This window comes from Rhamphochromis sp. 'chilingali', assembly GCF_963969265.1.
Source record: "Rhamphochromis sp. 'chilingali' genome assembly, chromosome: 2".
In the NCBI taxonomy this organism is placed as follows: domain Eukaryota; kingdom Metazoa; phylum Chordata; class Actinopteri; order Cichliformes; family Cichlidae; genus Rhamphochromis; species Rhamphochromis sp. 'chilingali'.
Genome location: NC_137930.1, coordinates 40,231,533 through 40,250,958, shown reverse-complemented (window position 1 = coordinate 40,250,958; position 19,426 = coordinate 40,231,533). Strand labels below are relative to the sequence as shown.

Genomic DNA, 19,426 nt, shown 5'->3' with positions numbered 1-19,426 from the left:
AACCACCCAACAGTGGGGGGCTCTTTGCCTCCACTGTACCTGCACAGGTCAGTTTCAGGATTTGGTCAGTGTAATCTGATGTTGTACATTCCCTCAGAGGAGATCTGGACAGAACACAATCAGAACTGATAGACCACGCAGATTTATATGAGGAATGTCTTTCTTCTACATGAACAGCAGAGCCACAGTCCAGGTATTCACAGAAAACAGCTGCTTCTTTCAGTGTCCAGGAATCATGAGAGGCACACAATGGTCTCCACTCTCCCAGATGTTTTGCCTCCAGTGTTCCTGCACAGTGACTGGCTCCTCCCACCAGCCTGACATCACCAGGCTCTAACAGAAAGGAGAGAGTCGTCAGTAAAAAATGAATTTACTTCTGGAAATATTTAATGTTAGTGCTGATTCTGGTTGTGTGATCCTTAATTTCTCTCTGATTTCTCCTTTTACCTGTAGAACTGTGTTTTGCCCCAACCTGGACTCCTGAAGAGAAAAAAAGAGTAAAAACTGTAAGTGTGAAGATGGAATTTGATTGGAGGTGAGATGAGGACAGTAGAGAGTTACATTTTAGTAAATTTCTGGGACTACAGATGTTGAAAAAAGTTAATAGATATACTAAAATTCATTCAGTTATATCTAACTGATACAAATCTATATATATGTCTATATATAAATCTAACTCAAAATTTGAAATGACAACTTAGAATTCATGGTTCGTTTTAATGATGATTTGCTACAACTAATATATGAACTGTAATGCAGACAGTCTCAGTACATGAGGTCAAAGATGTTTCTGTTCTTTGATTTTCATATCCTGAGATTTTATATAACCATCCACACATATGGACAGATCAGTGGTTTCTGTCACTTCTGGGAGTAAGGCAGATGGTGAGGAATAAAGTTAGACTAGAAATGTTCCATCCATGTCACAATCACAGTATGCAGGAGGGTTAAACCAGTCTCTTTTGTGGCTTCAAGACAAAACATTGTAAACTGCTCCTCCTTTGAAGTTTGTGTGTTGTACCTTTCTGACCAGTTGATTTTGTACACTCTTTCAAGATCATCGAGGTCTGTGGACCAAATGCTCCTAGCTGTCCCAGGATCCACAAAGGAAATCAGGCCTTTGCTGTTGCTGCTCCTAAACTGTCATGACCTCCCCAAAATTAAACATTTCTAAAACCTGTTTCAAAACCAACTTTTATTCTCTTCATTTGTGTGAAGGAACATATTTGATACCAAACCAGGACAAGATTGTCTAAAAATAATTTGATTGGTCAGAAAAACTAAAAGTCTGTGAAATGAAAGAGTTCAGAAGACAAGCATTTTCAGGAACATGTTCCTAATAGTATAACAGCAAATGTTTGTTCTGTTTGATTTTGTTCTGTTCACAAGCAGCTGATGCAGTCATTACAGAGCAGTCTATAAGTTTTTTTTGCAGTGGGCTAAAGTTCATTCCAGCTGGTGGAAACAGCCTTTAGGTGTGTTCAGCTGGTTGTTCAGTGTGGGCTTTAGAGAGAGATGAGATTAGTTTTGTCAGAATGGAATTATTTGAAGTGCCTCAATTCTATGCTTTATATTAACTAAAATGCCATATAACCATGTAATGTAGTATTAAGTGGACACGGCCCTGAAAATAAAGGCGTTAGACTATGTGTCCTTGGTGGGTAGAGAGCTGTAGACTCTTGCTCATGCTTGCCTGGGAGAAAGTAGATAACAGGGGACCATCTTCTGGTGGAAAGTTACTGAAACGTTGTTTAGACTAGAGAGGGACCAGCAAATTGATTGATTGTTTGATTGTAATTGATTGTTTATTCTGACAAAAAACAGGAATGGGATATTACACTGTTTTATGATGCATTATACTGCTGATTTATAAGAAATTTTGTTTTCAGAGAATCATGGTCTTATTTGTCTGAAACATACTGCACAGGAAGCCAAGATCATAACTTAGGCTCACTGAGAGAGAAAAAATGTGAATGCTTAGTATGAAGGGGGGAGAAGCTATAAGAGTGTGGGTAACTCAGACATTTTGAGATTTTCCTGTGCACATCTCCCGTCCGGACGTTTGTAATGCTCAAAGTGTTGTATGGAATAAAGAGAATTTTATTGATTAAAGTGATTGTTGATTGAGCGTTAAACACAGAGTGTTGTTCTTCCTTCAGCCCAAAGATGAAATAATTGGGGGTATTTAACAGTTTCCTTTAAAACTGGATTACAGCCTGCGTCACTCCTACATTTGTCATGAGTAAAAGCAAAGTGAGTCTGAATTATCATCACTGAATTTGAACCCATGTGACACTGCAGGAATATCAGGATACATAACTGTGAAAAGAATAAAATCTGTCCTAAATTTTCTGAAGGATCTGAACCTTTTTACTTTTCATGTGTGTGTCAGAGTCCTACCTGAGCTCCGCAGCAGCAGCAGCAGCTGCAGCATCAGCATCAGCAGGTGATCCATGTCCAGGTAGAAGTCTCCCTGTCTGCTCTTTGTTCTGATCGTCACCTGTGCCATCCTCAGTGTTTACCTGTTGCACTTTTACTCAGCTTGTTGTCTCCACTTGAACTGAGTGCAGAATCACAGACAGTTAGCTCTGATCGATGATCAGCTTCTGCCTCGATTTACTTTCTCTTTAAGTTTCATAACATTTCAGTAAAGCTGAGCTGCTGAACTCTGAGACACATCATCAATCTGTGAGGAAAACCACAGGAAAAAAGAGGTGTTACTGTTGATCCATGACATGGTCACGAGGGAATACAATGATGTGTTGATTATTGTTAAATGAGCCTGCCTAACTATTGAAAACAGTACTATGCATCAAAAAAGAGAAATGTTGCTTTGTAAGTTCACATCTGAAGATCAATGTTCATGTAAAATCCTAACTCTGCTCCAAAGACAGAGAGCTCCAAAGTTGTTTCTGGGATCTGCTGGAGCCACCCGCCTAGTTTGGGAGTCACTGCAGCCAATACTCCAATAAATTTTTCTTAAAACACAAACTCACAACAAAGTAGAATTTAGAGAGGAATATTTAACCAATCTACTCCCTCGGACTCAAACCGTTTTAGTAGTATTTTCTCGAGATCTTCTCTGAGCCCTTGGTATTTCTCAAGCTTCTCGTGTTCCTTCTTCCTGATGTTGCTGTCATTCAGGACCGCTACATGGATCACTATGGCCGTCTGGTTCTTTTCGCCTACCACCACTATGTCTGGTTGATTAGCCACCACCATTTTGTCCGTCTGTATCTGGAAGTCCCACAGGATCTTAGCTCGGTCATTCTCCACCACCCTAAGGGGCGTCTCCCATTTTGACCTTGGGACTTCCAGGCCGTATTCGGCACGGATGTTTCTGTACACTATGCTGGCCACTTGATTACGGCGTTCCATGTATGCCCTGCCTGCTAGCATCTTACGCCCTGCACCCTTTCCACAACCTGCACCTGGGGTCTTACTCTGTGTGATAGACCCCAGCCTCTATGGATCTTGTGCACAAAGCTTGTTCCTGTGCTGCCATGATTAGTGCCTCTGTGCTGTCTTTCAGTCCAGCTTTGTCCAGCCACTGGTAGGACTTTTGGATATCAGTCACTTCTGCTGTCTGCCGGTGGTACATACCATGTAGGGGCCTGTCCTTCCACAATGGTTCCTCATCTTTCTCCTCTTTCTTGGGTTTCTGCTGCCTGAGGTGTTCACTGAGCACGGGGTCAGTTGGGGCCATCTTACTGATGTATTTGTGGATGTTTGTTGTCTCTCCTGGACCGTGGTGCTGACACTCACCAGTCCCCAGCCTTCTTCCTTCTGCTTAGCGTACAGCCTCAGGGTGCTGGACTTGGGGTGAAACCCCCCAAGCATGGTCAGGAGTTTCCTTGTCTTGATGTCCGTGGCTTCTATCTCCTCCTTTGGCCAGCGTATTATCTCGGCAGGGTATCTGATCACGGGTAGGTGTTACCGTTCAGCTAACTTCTCAGGACTTGCCTGACCCTCTGCAGGTACTTGGTGGTTGCAGCTTTTCTAGCAACCTCTTCATGGTTCCCATTTGCCTGTGGGATCCAGAGGTACTTGTAGCTGTCCTCTATGTCTGTATTGTTGCCTTCTGGTAGTTCGATCCCCTCAGTTCTGACTACCTTCCCTCTTTTTGTTATCATCCGACTTAATTTCTGCAGTCTGAACGGCATTCAAATGTTATTGCTGTATATCCTGGTGCATGGTGTGGATCAGTGAATCAATGTCTCGTTCACTCTTGGCATACAGCTTGATGTCATACATGTACAGGAGGTGGCTGAGAACTGCTCCATTCCGTAGTTGGTATCTGTAGCCAGTCTTGTTAATGATCTCACTGAGGGGGTTCAAGCCTATGCAGAACAGAGAATCTCTTTGGTAGATCTTTGGTAAATCTCACTCATGAGGAGATTTTTGAAAAACAGTAAAATCCAAAAAAGGTGGAAGAGATTCTGCGATGAAGACAACAGGGGTGTATGATGTGGTCTGCCCCTTTCAACCTACAGCAGTGTTGGAACGGAGGAGAGATCGGCGATGGAATTATGACTCTTTAAACACCACAGACACAAGGAGCCCGGACCCTGATTAAAACTGACTGACAAATTACTTGTGCACATTTTTTATAACATTTAGGCAATTTCTTTACTGTGCATTAGATCCTCATTCTTCTCAGTAAGCAAAGATGATTGGACACGAACAAAAGAGGGTGAGGGAATAGCCAAGTGAGGATGCACAGTGTGAACTTGTTTCTTATTCTGATACTGGTCACATTATTTTACCATATAAAGCCCACATGGGTGACTGCTTCACACCACCCTATTCAAGCAGTTAAACAGATTGTAACTCAGGAAGTGGGGAAAGCATTCACACCAGGAGAGTCTCTCAGGTATAGGAAACTAGTTCTGCCCCAGGATGAAGGAGAGCTGTGATGTGATCTCTCAGTGGAGAGAGCTCACTCCATCCTCCCTATTCTGGTATTTTAAAGAGTAAGCAACCTAACTAATAGAGTTGCAAACTCCCAGCAAAAAATAAAAAAATAAAAAATAGGGAACCACCCTCCACCTCATGATGCTTAATCGACGTAATCAACTTTAATTTGATGCAGTGTGGAAAAAAATGCCCAGAAATAAATTATTTTTCAAGAATAATTAAATAGATTTAACATCTTTCTTCAAGAGAATTGCAGACTACACAGATAGTATCTTCCCAAAGGAAAAAGTACTATAGCTTACTGGGGTATATTAGACTTAATAGTTACTATATACAGTAATGGACTTCTATACATTTTACATCAGATTAAAACTCTGGGTGTAAGATTCAGATAATTATTTATTAAAAGCTAGATATTTTAAATGAGAATAAGAAAGAAAAGTATGTCTTTGTGCCCCCTTTTCCCTGTTTATTTTGTGAGGTGCTTTTTTGATATTTAATGGATCGGATTACATTTTTTATTTCTCTCCGATATCCGATCCAGTAATTTACGTCAGTATCGGACCGATACCGATACGTAATATCGGATCGGTCCATCTCTAGTCAATAGTGTTGTCCTGTTCTAACTGCTTCAATCTATCGCCCTCTTCCTGTATCTACAACTTGGATGTTGTTTCAGGTGCTTATAAGTATTTTGTCGCTAAGCAGTGACAAAATGTTTTCATGATAGTCTGTCTGGTTTAGCAAAACTGTGGATCTATACTCTATACCTTTGTTGATGATATTGTTTTCCTGACTACATGATTGGAGTGCCTTCAGCATGAGATCACAACAACAGTGAGCTCAAGGTGTTTTATATCGTAAGATAAAGACCCTATAGCATTAGAGAGAGAAGCCCAGTAATCAGTTAGCCCCTTGTGAGCAACAAGCTACACCACATTCAACAGTCAGGCAGCTCTCCTTCCCTATTTTTTTTTTTTTTTTTTTTGGTGTGTTGCCGGAGTTGTGGGCGGGTGGGTGCATGGGGGCCCAGCCCTGGAGCAGGGTGCCGCCGGTGCATCGAGCCACCTGGGGGGCTCTTCAACTGGTGGGGGAGATTGTCACATCTTGCAGGAGCTTTCCTCTCCTCAGGAGCTCCCTCTGCAGGAGGGGGAGATACAGGAGAGGTGGAGGAAGATCTCAGCCTGGGTGTTTATTGTCTTATGTAGTCTGGAAGATGAGTGGATGGTGGGGTGGGTTCAGTTTTCTCTGTGGTGGGGTTGGGTGGACTGTCCCGGGCTCTGTGGGGCCGGGCGGCGCTGCTGCACTGGGCCCTGGTCTGGATGGGCCTGGGCCCCCTTTCCCTGGCGGGTCGCGGAGTGTGGGGGTGCCTACTGGGGTCAGCGGGGGAGCTGGCCCCAGGGAGGGGTCACTTGCCCCTCCCTTCCTTCCCTCCCCATCTCCAGCTGCCTCCCTCTTCCCGCTCCACCACAACCACCCACACATGCAGGGCCTTGGAGTAGGGGTATGTCACCAGGGTGCAGAGGAGGCTACCCCCCCCCCCCCCCCCTGTCCCCTTCTGGCTGCCTCTGCCTCAATTTTATCCCACAACTTAGACATTCACATTACTCACACTCTCATTACACATACATATAGGATCTTGGGGGTGGGCACGATACACGGAGTCCAAAGTACCATCAGGGTGTACACCCCACCCCTGGCATCGTTGCCCACCTCTCAATTTTAAATACACATAGACATTGAGGGCTAGCAGGAGGGACCATGCGCTTACCTGCTGCTCTCTGGCAGGTAGCTCCATGCCCTCCTGGGTTTTAAATGCACCTTAGAACACACATGCATCAACACTACAATGAGCGGGTGGAGGTCTTCTCTCACCCCCATTCTCTGCGACCTGCTGGAGCGGGGGGGCTAGGAGGAGGAGTTGGCCGTCCGACTGCGGTCTGGAGTGTGGAGCCTTCCTGCAGCTGCGGAGTCGGGGCGGTCTGCCTCCCCCCACCGCAGGGAAAAGGGAAACACCACCTGGGTCTGGGTGCAGTTCCCCCCTCCAGGGGCGGGGGCACCTAGACCCGGTTTGTAGAGTACGCTTGGGGAGTGTGATCGTGTGTACAACGTCTCTTTATGTCTGTCTCCACGTTGGTTGAGTGTGGAGTAAGTGCATATGAGAGCATGAGGGTGGGAATGGATGTTTGTATCTGTGTGTGCCTGTATGTCTGTGTCTATATGTCAGGTTGGGTGTCAGGCGCCACCTCTCTGGGGACATCTCAGGCCCTCCAAGGTTTGGAGGCCTATCTCCCCCTACCACCACTTCCCCTGCCAGTGGTGGACCCCCTCAGACATCGGTGCGTTGGTGGTTCTTTGTGTCTGGGGATGGGCGTCCAGGTACACACCGGCTCACTCCTTGGCGGCCGCTTATCGGGGCCTGGAGCCTGGGGCTCGCTCGGGCCACTTCGGAGGTGGGGTGCCCCGGCCTCTCGGCCTGGGGCTCGGTCACTCAGGTGCAGCTGGCGGCCGGCGGAGCTCACGGGCGCGTCACTGCAACTCCCCCTGGCTTCTGCTCCGCGGCTGCTGAGTGAGCCCTCATCTGGGACTCTCCTCAGCTCTTTCCGGGACAGTGGCGCAGCTGCCCCTCTGTTGGTCTTCCTTGGTCTCTTGTGTTCTGGGGGCCTCTGGATGTCTGGAGTTTTGATCTCCTCCACACCTGCTTCATGCCTGCTTCCCTATTTTTTTACTGCCTCACAGGTTTGTCAAAGCAATTGGTCAACAGCTGTAACGTAATGTTCTTGTGATTACAGCCTGAACAGGAAGCTCCAAGCTTGTCACTGGGGTTTCTTCTGTGTGTTAAACAAGTATGCTTTTATCCAAACCTGACTAGGTATGGTCAATTGGCACCAGCCGAACACATTTAGGAAGTTAGTGGCTACAGAGGGGTTTAACAAAGGCCGCATAATGCAAAAATATGAAATGGATGAAGAAAATATGGCTATGCATGTGCAAACTGTTTTAAAAACCAGAGAAGCTTTAAAGGACAACAATTGTACTTTACTTTCACAACCATGTTTTACTGCAATGTTTCACAATGGCAGGGTGTGATAAATTGCTCTAAAAAAACCTTCCAGTGTATTATGGAATTTAAAATAGACTTTAAAAACATATGACATCACTTTACTTTCTGCCTCTACTCACACATTTTTTATCAAAAACTTTCATGAGGTCACAAATTCAGAGTCTGTGACAGACTGAATTGATAAAAAAAATCCACTTTCATTGTGGTTAATGAAGATCCAAAGTCCAGAAAACAGGGAAGAACAGCAAATGTCAGGATAAGCAACATGATGCAGAGACAGAGACTAAACAACAGGAAACAACTGCTGTCATACAAAACTCAGAACTCCAAACACCAGAAATACAAGAATCCAAAAGCACAAAACAGAAATATTTTTTTCATTACTTAGTAGCATCACTCTTATTAAGATTGTTATTAACTGACTGTTTTTAATGAACGTGAGAATACTTACCGGAATTTTTCAGGATAAAGGTATTTATTGTGTTTTAAAGATTTCCTGAGTGTCCCTGAGCCCACGCTTGTGTGTTCTGGCCTCACAGCTGTGCAGCTGTTACTGACATGAAAGGAAATTAATGACCTACACATGAAAATACTCTGAGGTCTCTTGAGAAGGTTTGTTCTGTGCAAAGATTTTGTTTTGGAATTCAGCTTCTTTCAGCTGCACGGTCGACAAGCAGATCCACATGTTTGATTTTGGTGGAGTTAACAGTAAAAAATGTACTAAAGTTTAATCAAGTACAAACTTAGAGAATTGATGGTTATAAGTGATGGATTTAGACCTTTTATAGTTTAACATTTATAAGAATCTGACCTACTGCCATGAATTTCCTCTTACTTAATGTTTGCTTTGGTGTTCCTTTGCCTTTTTTTTCTCTGACTGCTGCAATTTAAGCCGCACAGAAGTTTAATAAGCATCAGTTTAAATATTACAAAGTAAAGTAATTAAATGCCAGTTTGTAAAAAATAGTCTACAAAAACATCAACACTGTTTCAGTAACTGTAATCTGTTGCTTCAGTCCCAGAGGAGTGATGGATTAACTGTGGGAACCATATGGGAACACAGAAACACAATTAAACCTGAAAAACAACCAAACAGTTTAAGGACTCACCCGTGGAAGGATTCAAGGAAAAGAGGTCAGCAAACAGACTCAGATATTCAGAGCAGAGCTTTGTAGAGGACAGAGCTGCTTCACAGATCAGTCTTGTATTTTGTCTGTTCTGTCTCTGTCTGCACTGCTCACTTCCTTCCTCAGACCGCTGTGCTGTGGACCTGTCTGTTCACACTGCAGCAGAAATATAAAAGCACCACCCACTGAAACTATGTGAGACGTATATAGTGTGTCATCTGAGCCTCAGCAGAACGTTTGAATGGATGGCTGTGCATTTTGCACCCCTTTCTTAAGGTATTGAGGTTCTCTGAAGGAATAGCTTCATGGTTTTATTTTTGCCTCTGATGTCAAACAGCTGCTGATGGTGCTGGTTGGAGCTCTGAGAGAAAACAAAGGCTGATCCTATGAAGGTTTCATCAGCAGGAATGAAACAGAGCATCCAAGCTGAGAAGAAAGAACACATTCAGCCTCAGCCAGTAGCAACTTTCTCTTGTTTCAGACTCTCAGCTGTCTTTCTTCCTGCTGCCTGGCACATCCATCTTCATCATCCTTTTTCCAGTATTTCCTCCCTCCCTGCTCTGCACATGTCCAGACCCTTTCAGCCTCTCTGACTCTGAGCTGTCCCTCTGATGAACTCATATCTAAATCTTCAGCTCGCCCTTCCGTCTTTTTGTCAGTGCAACTGTCTCCAAGCCACACATCACAGCAGCTCTCACTACTGTCTGTTATGGCTCTAGCAGAGCCTGCTGTGGTGTTTGGCTGTGTGGGTGGGTCCTGCCCTCTGTCCAGCCTTTGGTACCACCTCTCTGAGCAGCTGTTTCTACTTAGCAAACATGCCAGAGAGAGAAGAGCTCCAGTGTCAGATAGTGATGGGAATTCCGGCTCTTTCTAGAGAACCGGCTCTTTCGGGTCGGCTCACTAAAAAGAGCCGGCTCTTTCAGCTCCCAACTGGCTCTTTGGGTTGTTTTGTTGTTTTAATTAATTTATTATCGACAACAATATAAAATTGTGCACCAAAGGAATTACTAATGTAAACAAATGTGGTTTTATTTATATATGTTTATATAAATATATATGGTGGCCCCTAGAGACAAAGCACGTATAAACTCCAAAACACGTTGCTAGCGTTAACTGAACTTCCAAAACAGAGCTACCTAGATCACTTAAATTACACAATTGGAAGCATATGTCTATTGTGTGTGTATTTATACACAAACACTCATATATATTCCTATACGTCCTGGCTTGTGTAGCCACTAGGTAACCAAAGCTCAACACTACCCCTAGCATCCTGGAACACCTCCATTGTGTTTTGGAATTTGTATCTGTTTTGGAGGTTTCACGTGTTTTGGAGTTTTACGTGCTTCAGAGTTTGTATTAGTTATGTGTCGGTAGCGAACCAATGCGTCTTAGAGCCGACGCATTGAAGTGAAATCTCCTTATTGGGAGCTGTGTTTTTTTGTTTTTGTTTCTTTTCCCTCTCACACTCTCTCTTGCACTTTTTGTCGCTTCACTCTGCATGTGAGCCTTGTGCTTGTGCTGAGCAGAGGGGGGAGGAGCAGTATTTACACTCGCAGTAGCACAGGAACCAGAGGTGGGACCAAGTCATTGTTTTGCAAGTCTCAAGTAAGTCTCAAGTCTTTATCCTCAAGTCTCAAGTCAAGTCTCAAGTAATGTCAGGCAAGTCAGAGTCGAGTCTCAAGTCACTGGTGTAAAAGTCCGAGTCAAGTCACAAGTCTGAAATTTTGAATTTCAAGTCCTTTCGAGTCTTTAAAAAAAAAAAAAAAAAAAAAAGGTAAATGGTCTGTATTTGTAAATGGTCTGTATTTGTATAGCGCTTTACTAGTCCCTAAGGACCCCAAAGCGCTTTACATATCCAGTCATCCACCCATTCACACACACATTCACACACTGGAAAAAAGCATGTTGCAGTTATGCTAAATGTAAATATTAGCAGAGGTGGGACCAAGTCATTGTTTTGCAAGTCTCAAGTAAGTCTCAAGTCTTTATCCTCAAGTCTCAAGTCAAGTCTCAAGTAATGTCAGGCAAGTCCGAGTCGAGTCTCAAGTCACTGGTGTAAAAGTCCGAGTCAAGTCACAAGTCTGAAACTTTGAATTTCAAGTCCTTTCGAGTCTTTAAAAAAACCCGAAAAAAAGCATGTTGCAGTTATATGCTAAATGTAAATATTAGACCATGTAATTTTAAAATCTGTGTTTTTCTCAACACATGACAAAATAGTGAACTTAGAAAATATACACAAATTGTGAAATTGCACCTCTATAAAATGCAGCTCAATTAAACCTAGCTCCAAGAATAATTTTCACCGACAGTTCTGAGATACGCTGCATGTTATTCTTGGATGCGGTTGTAGGACCAGCTTTAAAATCGCATGACAAAAATATCATACACATTAAAAAGAACTGCATCACCAACGTAGCCTGGACAACATTTGCTAGTTGGATGAAGTCAGCTATCTCATCTTAGCATATTTATATGCATATTTATAATCATACGGTTCTTGGAGTGAGTGCATACACTCATGAAGTTTAGTAACTTCAGGTCACTGCAACAAGCCCAGGTACAGTTTACCGACGGATGGGTGCAGGACCTTGAAACGCACCGTGTAGAACGAAAGACCATCGTACCTATCATAAGTTTACCAGTCTCACAAATCGTCGTCATAAATACACATTCGTTAACCGTTTATTAATAGGACCTTTGAGCTCAACGGTAATTAATCAGTAGTGGAAATAATTTCTGGTTCGCATTACAGAAATGTAGCAGTGACAATAATATTGTATGCTGTAATCGTACTGGGCAATTAGTGATACAAAAACCTGTTTTATCCTGTGAATAAAAGTATATGTTTTTGTCAATGTACCATAATAACAGAAGCGAAACACAATATCATGTCAGGACAATTCACTATTTATGCACAATAAATAAAGGAGCATAGCGCGACAATTTCTGTTCAGCGCCAGACTTGCTTGTAACCTATATCACCAATTATGTTATGAAAATGACGTATTAACTACTAAAAAACACTGACCTTCGTGTAAATGCTTGGAGCAGACTAACCTGTGAGCTGGAGTGTTCTGGGACGTTATATTTGATCTTTGAATGGCTGAAATCCAGGCCATCCGTCGCGTCTTTGTTACTTCGGAAACATGGCTCGAACAATTTCTCTTCAACGTCGTAATCCGATAACAACCGATCTCTTTACCCGTCGGCTTCCCGTGGCTGTCATGCGACCGGCTATTGCAGTTAATAATACAACAGCTTCTTGACATTTTTGTGTTTCTTTTTATCGCTGTGTGACTGATTTCAATTGAAAGCCTGCGTGCGCTACTACCTCTTGCCACGAGTTCCCAGAATCCTTTGCGGTTTTACCCCTGAATGACGTCACATTTTCAATCTCTATATAATATGCATGTTAAGTTTTATATTTGGGGTGAAATATCAAGTCTTTTCAAGTAAACCAGTTCAAGTCCAATTCAAGTCCCAAGTCATTGGTGTAAAAGTCCAAGTCAAGTCACAAGTCTTAGAACATTTTTTCAAGTCAAGTCTAAAGTCATAAAATTAATGACTCGAGTCTGACTCGAGTCCAAGTCATGTGACTCGAGTCCACACCTCTGAATATTAGACCATGTAATTTTTAAATCTGTGTTTTTCTCAACACATGACGAAATAGTGAACTTAGAAAATATACACAAATTGTGAAATTGCACCTCTTTAAAATACAGCTCAATTAAACCTAGCTCCAAGAATAATTTTCACCGACAGTTCTGAGATAAGCTGCATGTTATTCTTGGATGCGGTTGTAGGACCGGCTTTAAAATTGCATGACAAAAATATCATACACATTAAAAAAAACTGCATCACCAACGTAGCCTGGACAACATTTGCTAGTTAGATGAAGTCAGCTATCTTTACTGACGACAGTTTACCGACGGATGGGTACAGGACCTTGAAATGCACCGTGTAGAACGAAAGACCATCGTACGTATCATAAGTTTACCAGTCTCACAAATCGTCGTCATAAATACACATTTGTTAACCGTTTATTAATAGGACCTTTGAGCTCAACGGTAATTAATTAGTAGTGGAAATAATTTCTGGTTCGCATTACAGAAATGTAGCAGTGACAATAATATTGTATGCTGTAATCGTACTGGGCAATTAGTGACACAAAACAACTGTTTTACCCTGTGAATAAAAGTATATGTTTTTGTCAATGTACCATAATAACAGAAGTGAAACACAATATCATGTCAGGACAATTCACTATTTATGCACAATAAACAAAGGAGCATAGCGCGACAATTTCTGTTCAGCGCCAGACTTGCTTGTAACCTATATCACCAATTATGTTATGAAAATGACGCATTAACTACAACAGAAGACTGACCTTTGTGGAAATGCTTGGAGCAGACTAACCTGTGAGCTGGAGGGTTCTGGGACGTTATATTTGGTCTTTGAATGGCAGCAATCCAGGCCATCTGTCGCCTCTTTGTTACTTCGGAAACATGGCTCGAACAATTTCTCTTAAACGTCGTAATCCGATAACAACCGATCTCTTTACCCGTCGGCTTCCCGTGGCTGTCATGCGACCGGCTATTGCAGTTAATAATACAACAGCTTCTTGCCATTTTTGTGTTTCTTTTTATCGCTGTGTGACTGATTTCAATTGAAAGCCTGCGTGCGCTAGTACCTCTTGCCACGAGTTTCCAGAATCCTTTGCGGTTTTACCCCTGAATGACGTCACATTTTCAATCTCTATATAATATGCATGTAAAATTTTATATTTGGGGTGAAATATCAATTTGAATTTGAACTCGGTTTCAAATAATGAGCTTAAGTAAAGATTTAAGTTGCAGTTATTTAAATCTTCACTCAAAGACAAGTATCTTTTACAGTGTATATATAGATGTATAATAAACAGGACACAAATATTGTTCTTTTAATATCTTTGCATTACTAAATTTGGCTCAGTGCTTACATATATGAAAATGTACGAGCTGTGAAAACTATTCCTGATAGAATGAAGAGTAGACTGATATATTAAACATTCCTTTATTGGGTGAGAAAATCAGACCATGTCATAACTGCTTTAAGTCATACAGAATAGATATCAGAGCCTTAAACAGGCTGACTTCTGCTAAATGGGTCAAACTGGGCAGAAAGTATACAAACACATAACATCCTTATAGAATATGATGTAACACTATAGATCAACTTACCTCAGAATATATAAAGCATATAAACAATTACAGCAATATGATGCAACAAACACAGCAGTGCTACTAATCCAAAATACTCAAAGCTTCATAGAACTGAAACAAACATTTATTTTTAGCTCCATTCTGCTGCTGATACATACTTTAGGTTTCTGAATATTAAACTTGTTGCTGCCTTTCATAGTGTGTAACTTGAAGGCCCTGAGTACTTTCTCCCACACTGAAAACACTGGAATGATCAAATTATTTGAACATTACCTAATAAGACTGATTCAGGACAGACTGTTAGTTATTTAAACTTTCCTAGCAGTCCTTCACAAACAGGGAACAGTCTATCTATTCTCTCCATCTGTCAGCTGCTGCTGGCTCTTCCTCCTCCTCTTCCTCACACACTGCTGAGTTTGTCCTGGTGGATCATCAGGGGTACAAAGCCTCACAGATGATGTGCAGCAGTGGGTCCCTCAGTCTGTCCTCACTCTGGACACTTGCAGTTGTCACACATGGAAATCAAAAGTTTGATAAGCTTCAGATGTGACTTTGAGGGATGCAGACCCTGAATTAGGCTGTATCCTTCGGAGCCTGCGTTTGTAGACCAATTACGTTGCAGTAATGCAACAAAGGTTGTCCCAATGTGAAGGCTGCTCCAAATGTGGCCGACAAATGCGTCCTTCATTTCCCTGAATTTGAAGGAAGAGTCGGGTGTATCCTTCATGGCCCAACCTATCCCAGAATTCATAGCACAGCCCAGCCAATTCCAGTTTCCAACAATGGTGGCAGCAACTTACTTTTAATATTACTCTTATTACTCTTTCTGGTTCACAAAATAAACTTTAAAAAAATTTTTAGGCGATGATGTAGGTGTGTAAACTTCAAATATGACTAGAGCCGGTGAGAACAGGCACATCGTTGTCAACCCCCCCTCCCCCCCGTCTTTCGCTAATTAGGTTAAACATGATATACAAGTCATCTAGATAACTTAAAAAGGTTATCGTTTGGCTTTTTCTCAGTGTTTTATTTGTCCCTGAGTAAATCTGTTTGGCTGAGATTAAAGTTAGTTTAGATTAAATAAAACTTTATTAATTCACACAGCTGAATAAATGTCAAACAGAAAACTGATTAAACAGAAGCGTGAGATGGTCGAGAATTTACTCCAGTATCCTGTTATATTTTAGATAGCAAGGAGCAGACGGCTGAGTTTGTTAAACTAAACTGAGTCAGCTGGTGATGCAAATCTGAGGGCTAGACCGTCCAGTTTCACAGCCTCTCACTTCTTGCCTTCTTGGTCTGCAAAGGACCCAGCCCACTTCGACCGCAAAGGCTGGGTTCTCTGAAGGATGCGGCTGAGGTTTTGGGACACAGTCAGTCTCTGTACTGCACGTACGGCACTGTACAGCTGCTTCCTTGTGCTCTGTGTCAAGGAGGCTGCTGATCATTTAACTGTTCTGACTTCTTTTGTTTAGACCAGCTTCTAGGTAGAGTTTTATTTTGATGATGTTATTTGATTAACCATCTGCATTAGTTGAAGTATTTAATAGTTTAAAAGAAAACACACCCAGCTTTGCTCTCTTGCTTCTTTTTTCAAACTCACTTTTTGTAACTTCCTTTTTTCTTTTGCTGCTCTCCTTCTGTCATAAGTCCCCCCTGACACTCCACCCTGCCTCCACCTCTCTTCTTCCCCTCTTATGTTTGGATGGTTGCCCCCAGATATTTAAACTCATCTACCTTCAGCAGTAATTGACATCTCTGCGGATGTAGTGAATTTCACAATTCAACAGAAAACCCTGAAATAGTTCAAATGTTGCTCAGTTATTATAGTAGTTGACAAATGAGCTGTAACAGAGTAGCCCTTTATATTAATTATATTGGTACATGTAAAATCATCATTTTTAGAAAAGATAATTTTAGAACTGATAAAAAACATTTTCTAATATTTGTGAAAATTACTGTTTATTGCCAATTTATTTACAGTTTCTAATGAGTAAAGTAAGGGATTACTATTGCAAAAACGGTAATTAGATTACCGTTACTTTCCTGTAGGAACGCTGCGTTACTGCGTTACTAAAACCATGATTTTTTTTTGCAAGAATGTCTCATGACAGTGACGTAAGCGAGTGCGACGTTCGTGACAAGAGCTGTGTGCAGATCAACAGTGGATCATATATCGAGTGCGGGAGAGAGTATGAGCGTGCAGCCTGCTTTACAGGTGAAAATTGAGCAAAAGGACCGCTGAGTCTTTGACTTTATTTATTTTCTGCTGTGTTTTACTTGCATCTATTTGAAAGACTGAGTGTAAACACACACACACACAAAAAAAATAATTTATGTGCTGGAATGTGCAGAAAATAGGTTTAAATGTTAAACAAATTTCTTCCAGTCAGAGAATGGTGCATATAATTAAATTTTTGCTTGATCCATAAAGTTAAAAGATTAAAACTAATAAAACAAGTTTTAAAAAAGAGACTTTTCCATTTGATTACATTTTTTATGATGGATTATGCAGAAAAAGTAGAATTGGGATGAAAGATCTATCGCTATATCACCTATTCAGGTTGTAAATTGTGTTTTTAAAAAGTAACTAAGTAACTAAGTAATTAATTACTTTTGAAAATAAGTAATCAGTAAAGTAATGGGATTACTTTTTGGGGGAAGTAATCAGTAAGTAGTTACTGATTACTTTTTTCAAGTAACTTGACCAACACTGGTTATAACCCAAATGTGTTCTATGGTGTGATGTACAAAAAAATCAAACAAAATATTAAATATTAAATGCAGTTATTTTTTTGTCATTTAAAATTATAGTATTAAATAAAAAAGGGCTCAAGTCAGATAGATTTCTATACATTGTTATTTTCAGTTTTATTAATTTAATTAATTAATATGAATAATTTTAAACCAGGAATGCTGACCTCTGACTTTTTCCACAAATGCATGAAAAACTTTTTTTGATAATGCATAAACACATTTTTAAATTCCTTTTGTCTAAAAAATTCTTCAAAGAGTAGTTGTCAAACAGCTAACAGATCATCTGCAGAGAAATGGCTTATGTGAAGAGTTTCAGTTTCAGCTTAACCCAAAACAGCAGAAAGCAGAACACTGCTCAATAAGCTCTCTTTTCTTTTTCATGTATTGGGCACAGATATCAACAGGAATGCTCAACTACTCGGACCTTCCCTCCTCAATAGATTTTGAGGTCTTCTACAGGGTGGGCCATTTATATGGATACACCGTAATAACATGGGAATGGTTGGTGATATTAAAGTCCTGTTTGTGGCACATTAGTATATGTGAGGGGGCAAACTCCTCAAGATTGGTGGTGACCATGGTGACCATTTAGAAGTCGGCCATCTTGGATACAACTTTTGGTTTTTCAATAGGAAGAGGGCCATGTGACACATCAAACGTATTGGTAATGTCACAAGAAAAACAATGGTGTGCTTGGTTTCAATGTAACTTTATTCGTTCAGATCGGACAAACCCATAGACCATGGGTGTCAAACTCGAGGGCCAGTGTCGTGCAGGTTTTAGATATCACTCTGGGTCAACACACCTGAATCAAATGATTAGTTTATTACCAGGCCTCTAGAGAACATCAAGATATGTTGAGGAGGTGATTTAGCCATTTAAATCAGCTGTGTTGGATCAAGGACACATCTAAAACCTGCAGGAAACCGGCCCTCAAGGCCTGGAGTTTGACACCTGTGCCATAGACTTTTCCACAGTCAAAGAGGATGCTAGTATACATGTGCAAAACAAAAATGAGAGATCTGGATCTGCACATGAGTTATTTGAGGTGTTACAACTGTACTTGGTCTAACCTGCAGCTGTGGATGTCGTGTCTTGTGGAGTGAACGTGATGTTTCACTGTAGAGGATGTAGAGATGTTTGAGTCTGAGGTTTTGATTAGAGTGACCCTGCATGGCTTTTATGAGATATTTACACCAGAAATCTCAAAAATCTCCCTGTGACTGACTGATTGAACAAGTCAAAGAGAAGAAAATAAGAATTCAATAAAATGAAAGAAAAGAATATAAAACTGTGACAGCAGGTCGGGGTTAAAGGTACAGCTCCAGTTTGTCTTTTTAGTTCCAAAAACAAAAACAAAATGAATCCAACACTTAACTTTATTGTATTTTGTATATGGATATACAGACTAATGACAAAATATGAAGGTGGTAATGTTCTGAGTGAGTCATTATTTTTCCATGACGTTCCTGTTTCCTCTCCTGGGTGCAGAGATGGGCAGTAACACGTTACTGTAATCCGATTATCTTTTTCGAGTAACGAGTAAAGTAAGGGATTACTATTGCAAAAAAGGTAATTAGATCACTTTACTTTCCCGTAAGCACACTGCGTTACTGCGTTACTAAAACCATGATTTTTTTTTTGCGAGAAGTCATTGCTTGACTTACCTTGTTTTTCTTGTGCTCACATATTCTCCCTACGCACTAACTAAAGTTGCATACCTACCTGGATGCTAGTCACCACTCTGGAACTTCTTCAAGTCCACAGGCTAACAATTCCTCAAATTCCTACCCTCCTGCCTACCACTGTTCTGGATCACTGGATTTACCAGGTTGGACACTCTCCGCTTACACCTGTTACTGGACACTCACCCGGTCCTCTGCACCTCCCCTCAAACCTTAGCGTTCCACCTGCTATGTAAGCCATTATACCATCTGTCTCTCCATTTACTCTCCACCTTCCCAGCCCATTACTAATCAACCTCTCCCTTTGTTCACAGTGCACCTGAGAGTTGTTCTAGCAAGCTCCTTCCTATGTTTTCTTTCTCTTGTGTTAGCTAAACAAAGAGTCTTGAAAAAACCTTACCATTGCTCCCTGTACCTGTACCTGCATTTGGGTCTACATCTATGTACTGGCCTCCGGGCCCCCTAAGAAATGTAGAGCGTATGATCTTTTTTCTTCCTCATCAAACACTCGTGTCCTGTGGAAGAAGAGATCTCAGTCATCAGGGCAGAAATGTTTATGAAAGGTAATCACTCAGAAATACTTTGCACTGTGTTGGGTGTGTAATCAGGCAGCGGAGGCGACGTCTGGGTTCAACACTTTATTTTAGGCTTTACAGCGGAGCTCCATCTTGT

General features: G+C 41.5%; 1 protein-coding gene across 4 annotated transcripts in view; it reads right to left on the bottom strand.

Annotated features, from left to right (window-relative positions):
* The window catches only part of LOC308392604 (scavenger receptor cysteine-rich type 1 protein M160-like), a 61,563-nt gene extending 51,773 nt beyond the window's left edge, over positions 1-9,790 (bottom strand). For all 4 annotated transcript variants that reach the window (XM_080875689.1, XM_080875691.1, XM_080875690.1 and 1 more), the window contains exons 1-4: positions 9,091-9,790; positions 2,401-2,686; positions 448-480; positions 40-333 (exon numbers count right to left, since the gene is read on the bottom strand). In XM_080875689.1, the coding sequence (XP_080731815.1) occupies positions 40-333; positions 448-480; positions 2,401-2,509 (436 nt within the window). In that variant the 5' untranslated portion in view covers positions 2,510-2,686; positions 9,091-9,790. The remainder of the gene's footprint in view (positions 1-39; positions 334-447; positions 481-2,400; positions 2,687-9,090) is intronic.
* Positions 9,791-19,426: the final 9,636 nt, after the last annotated feature.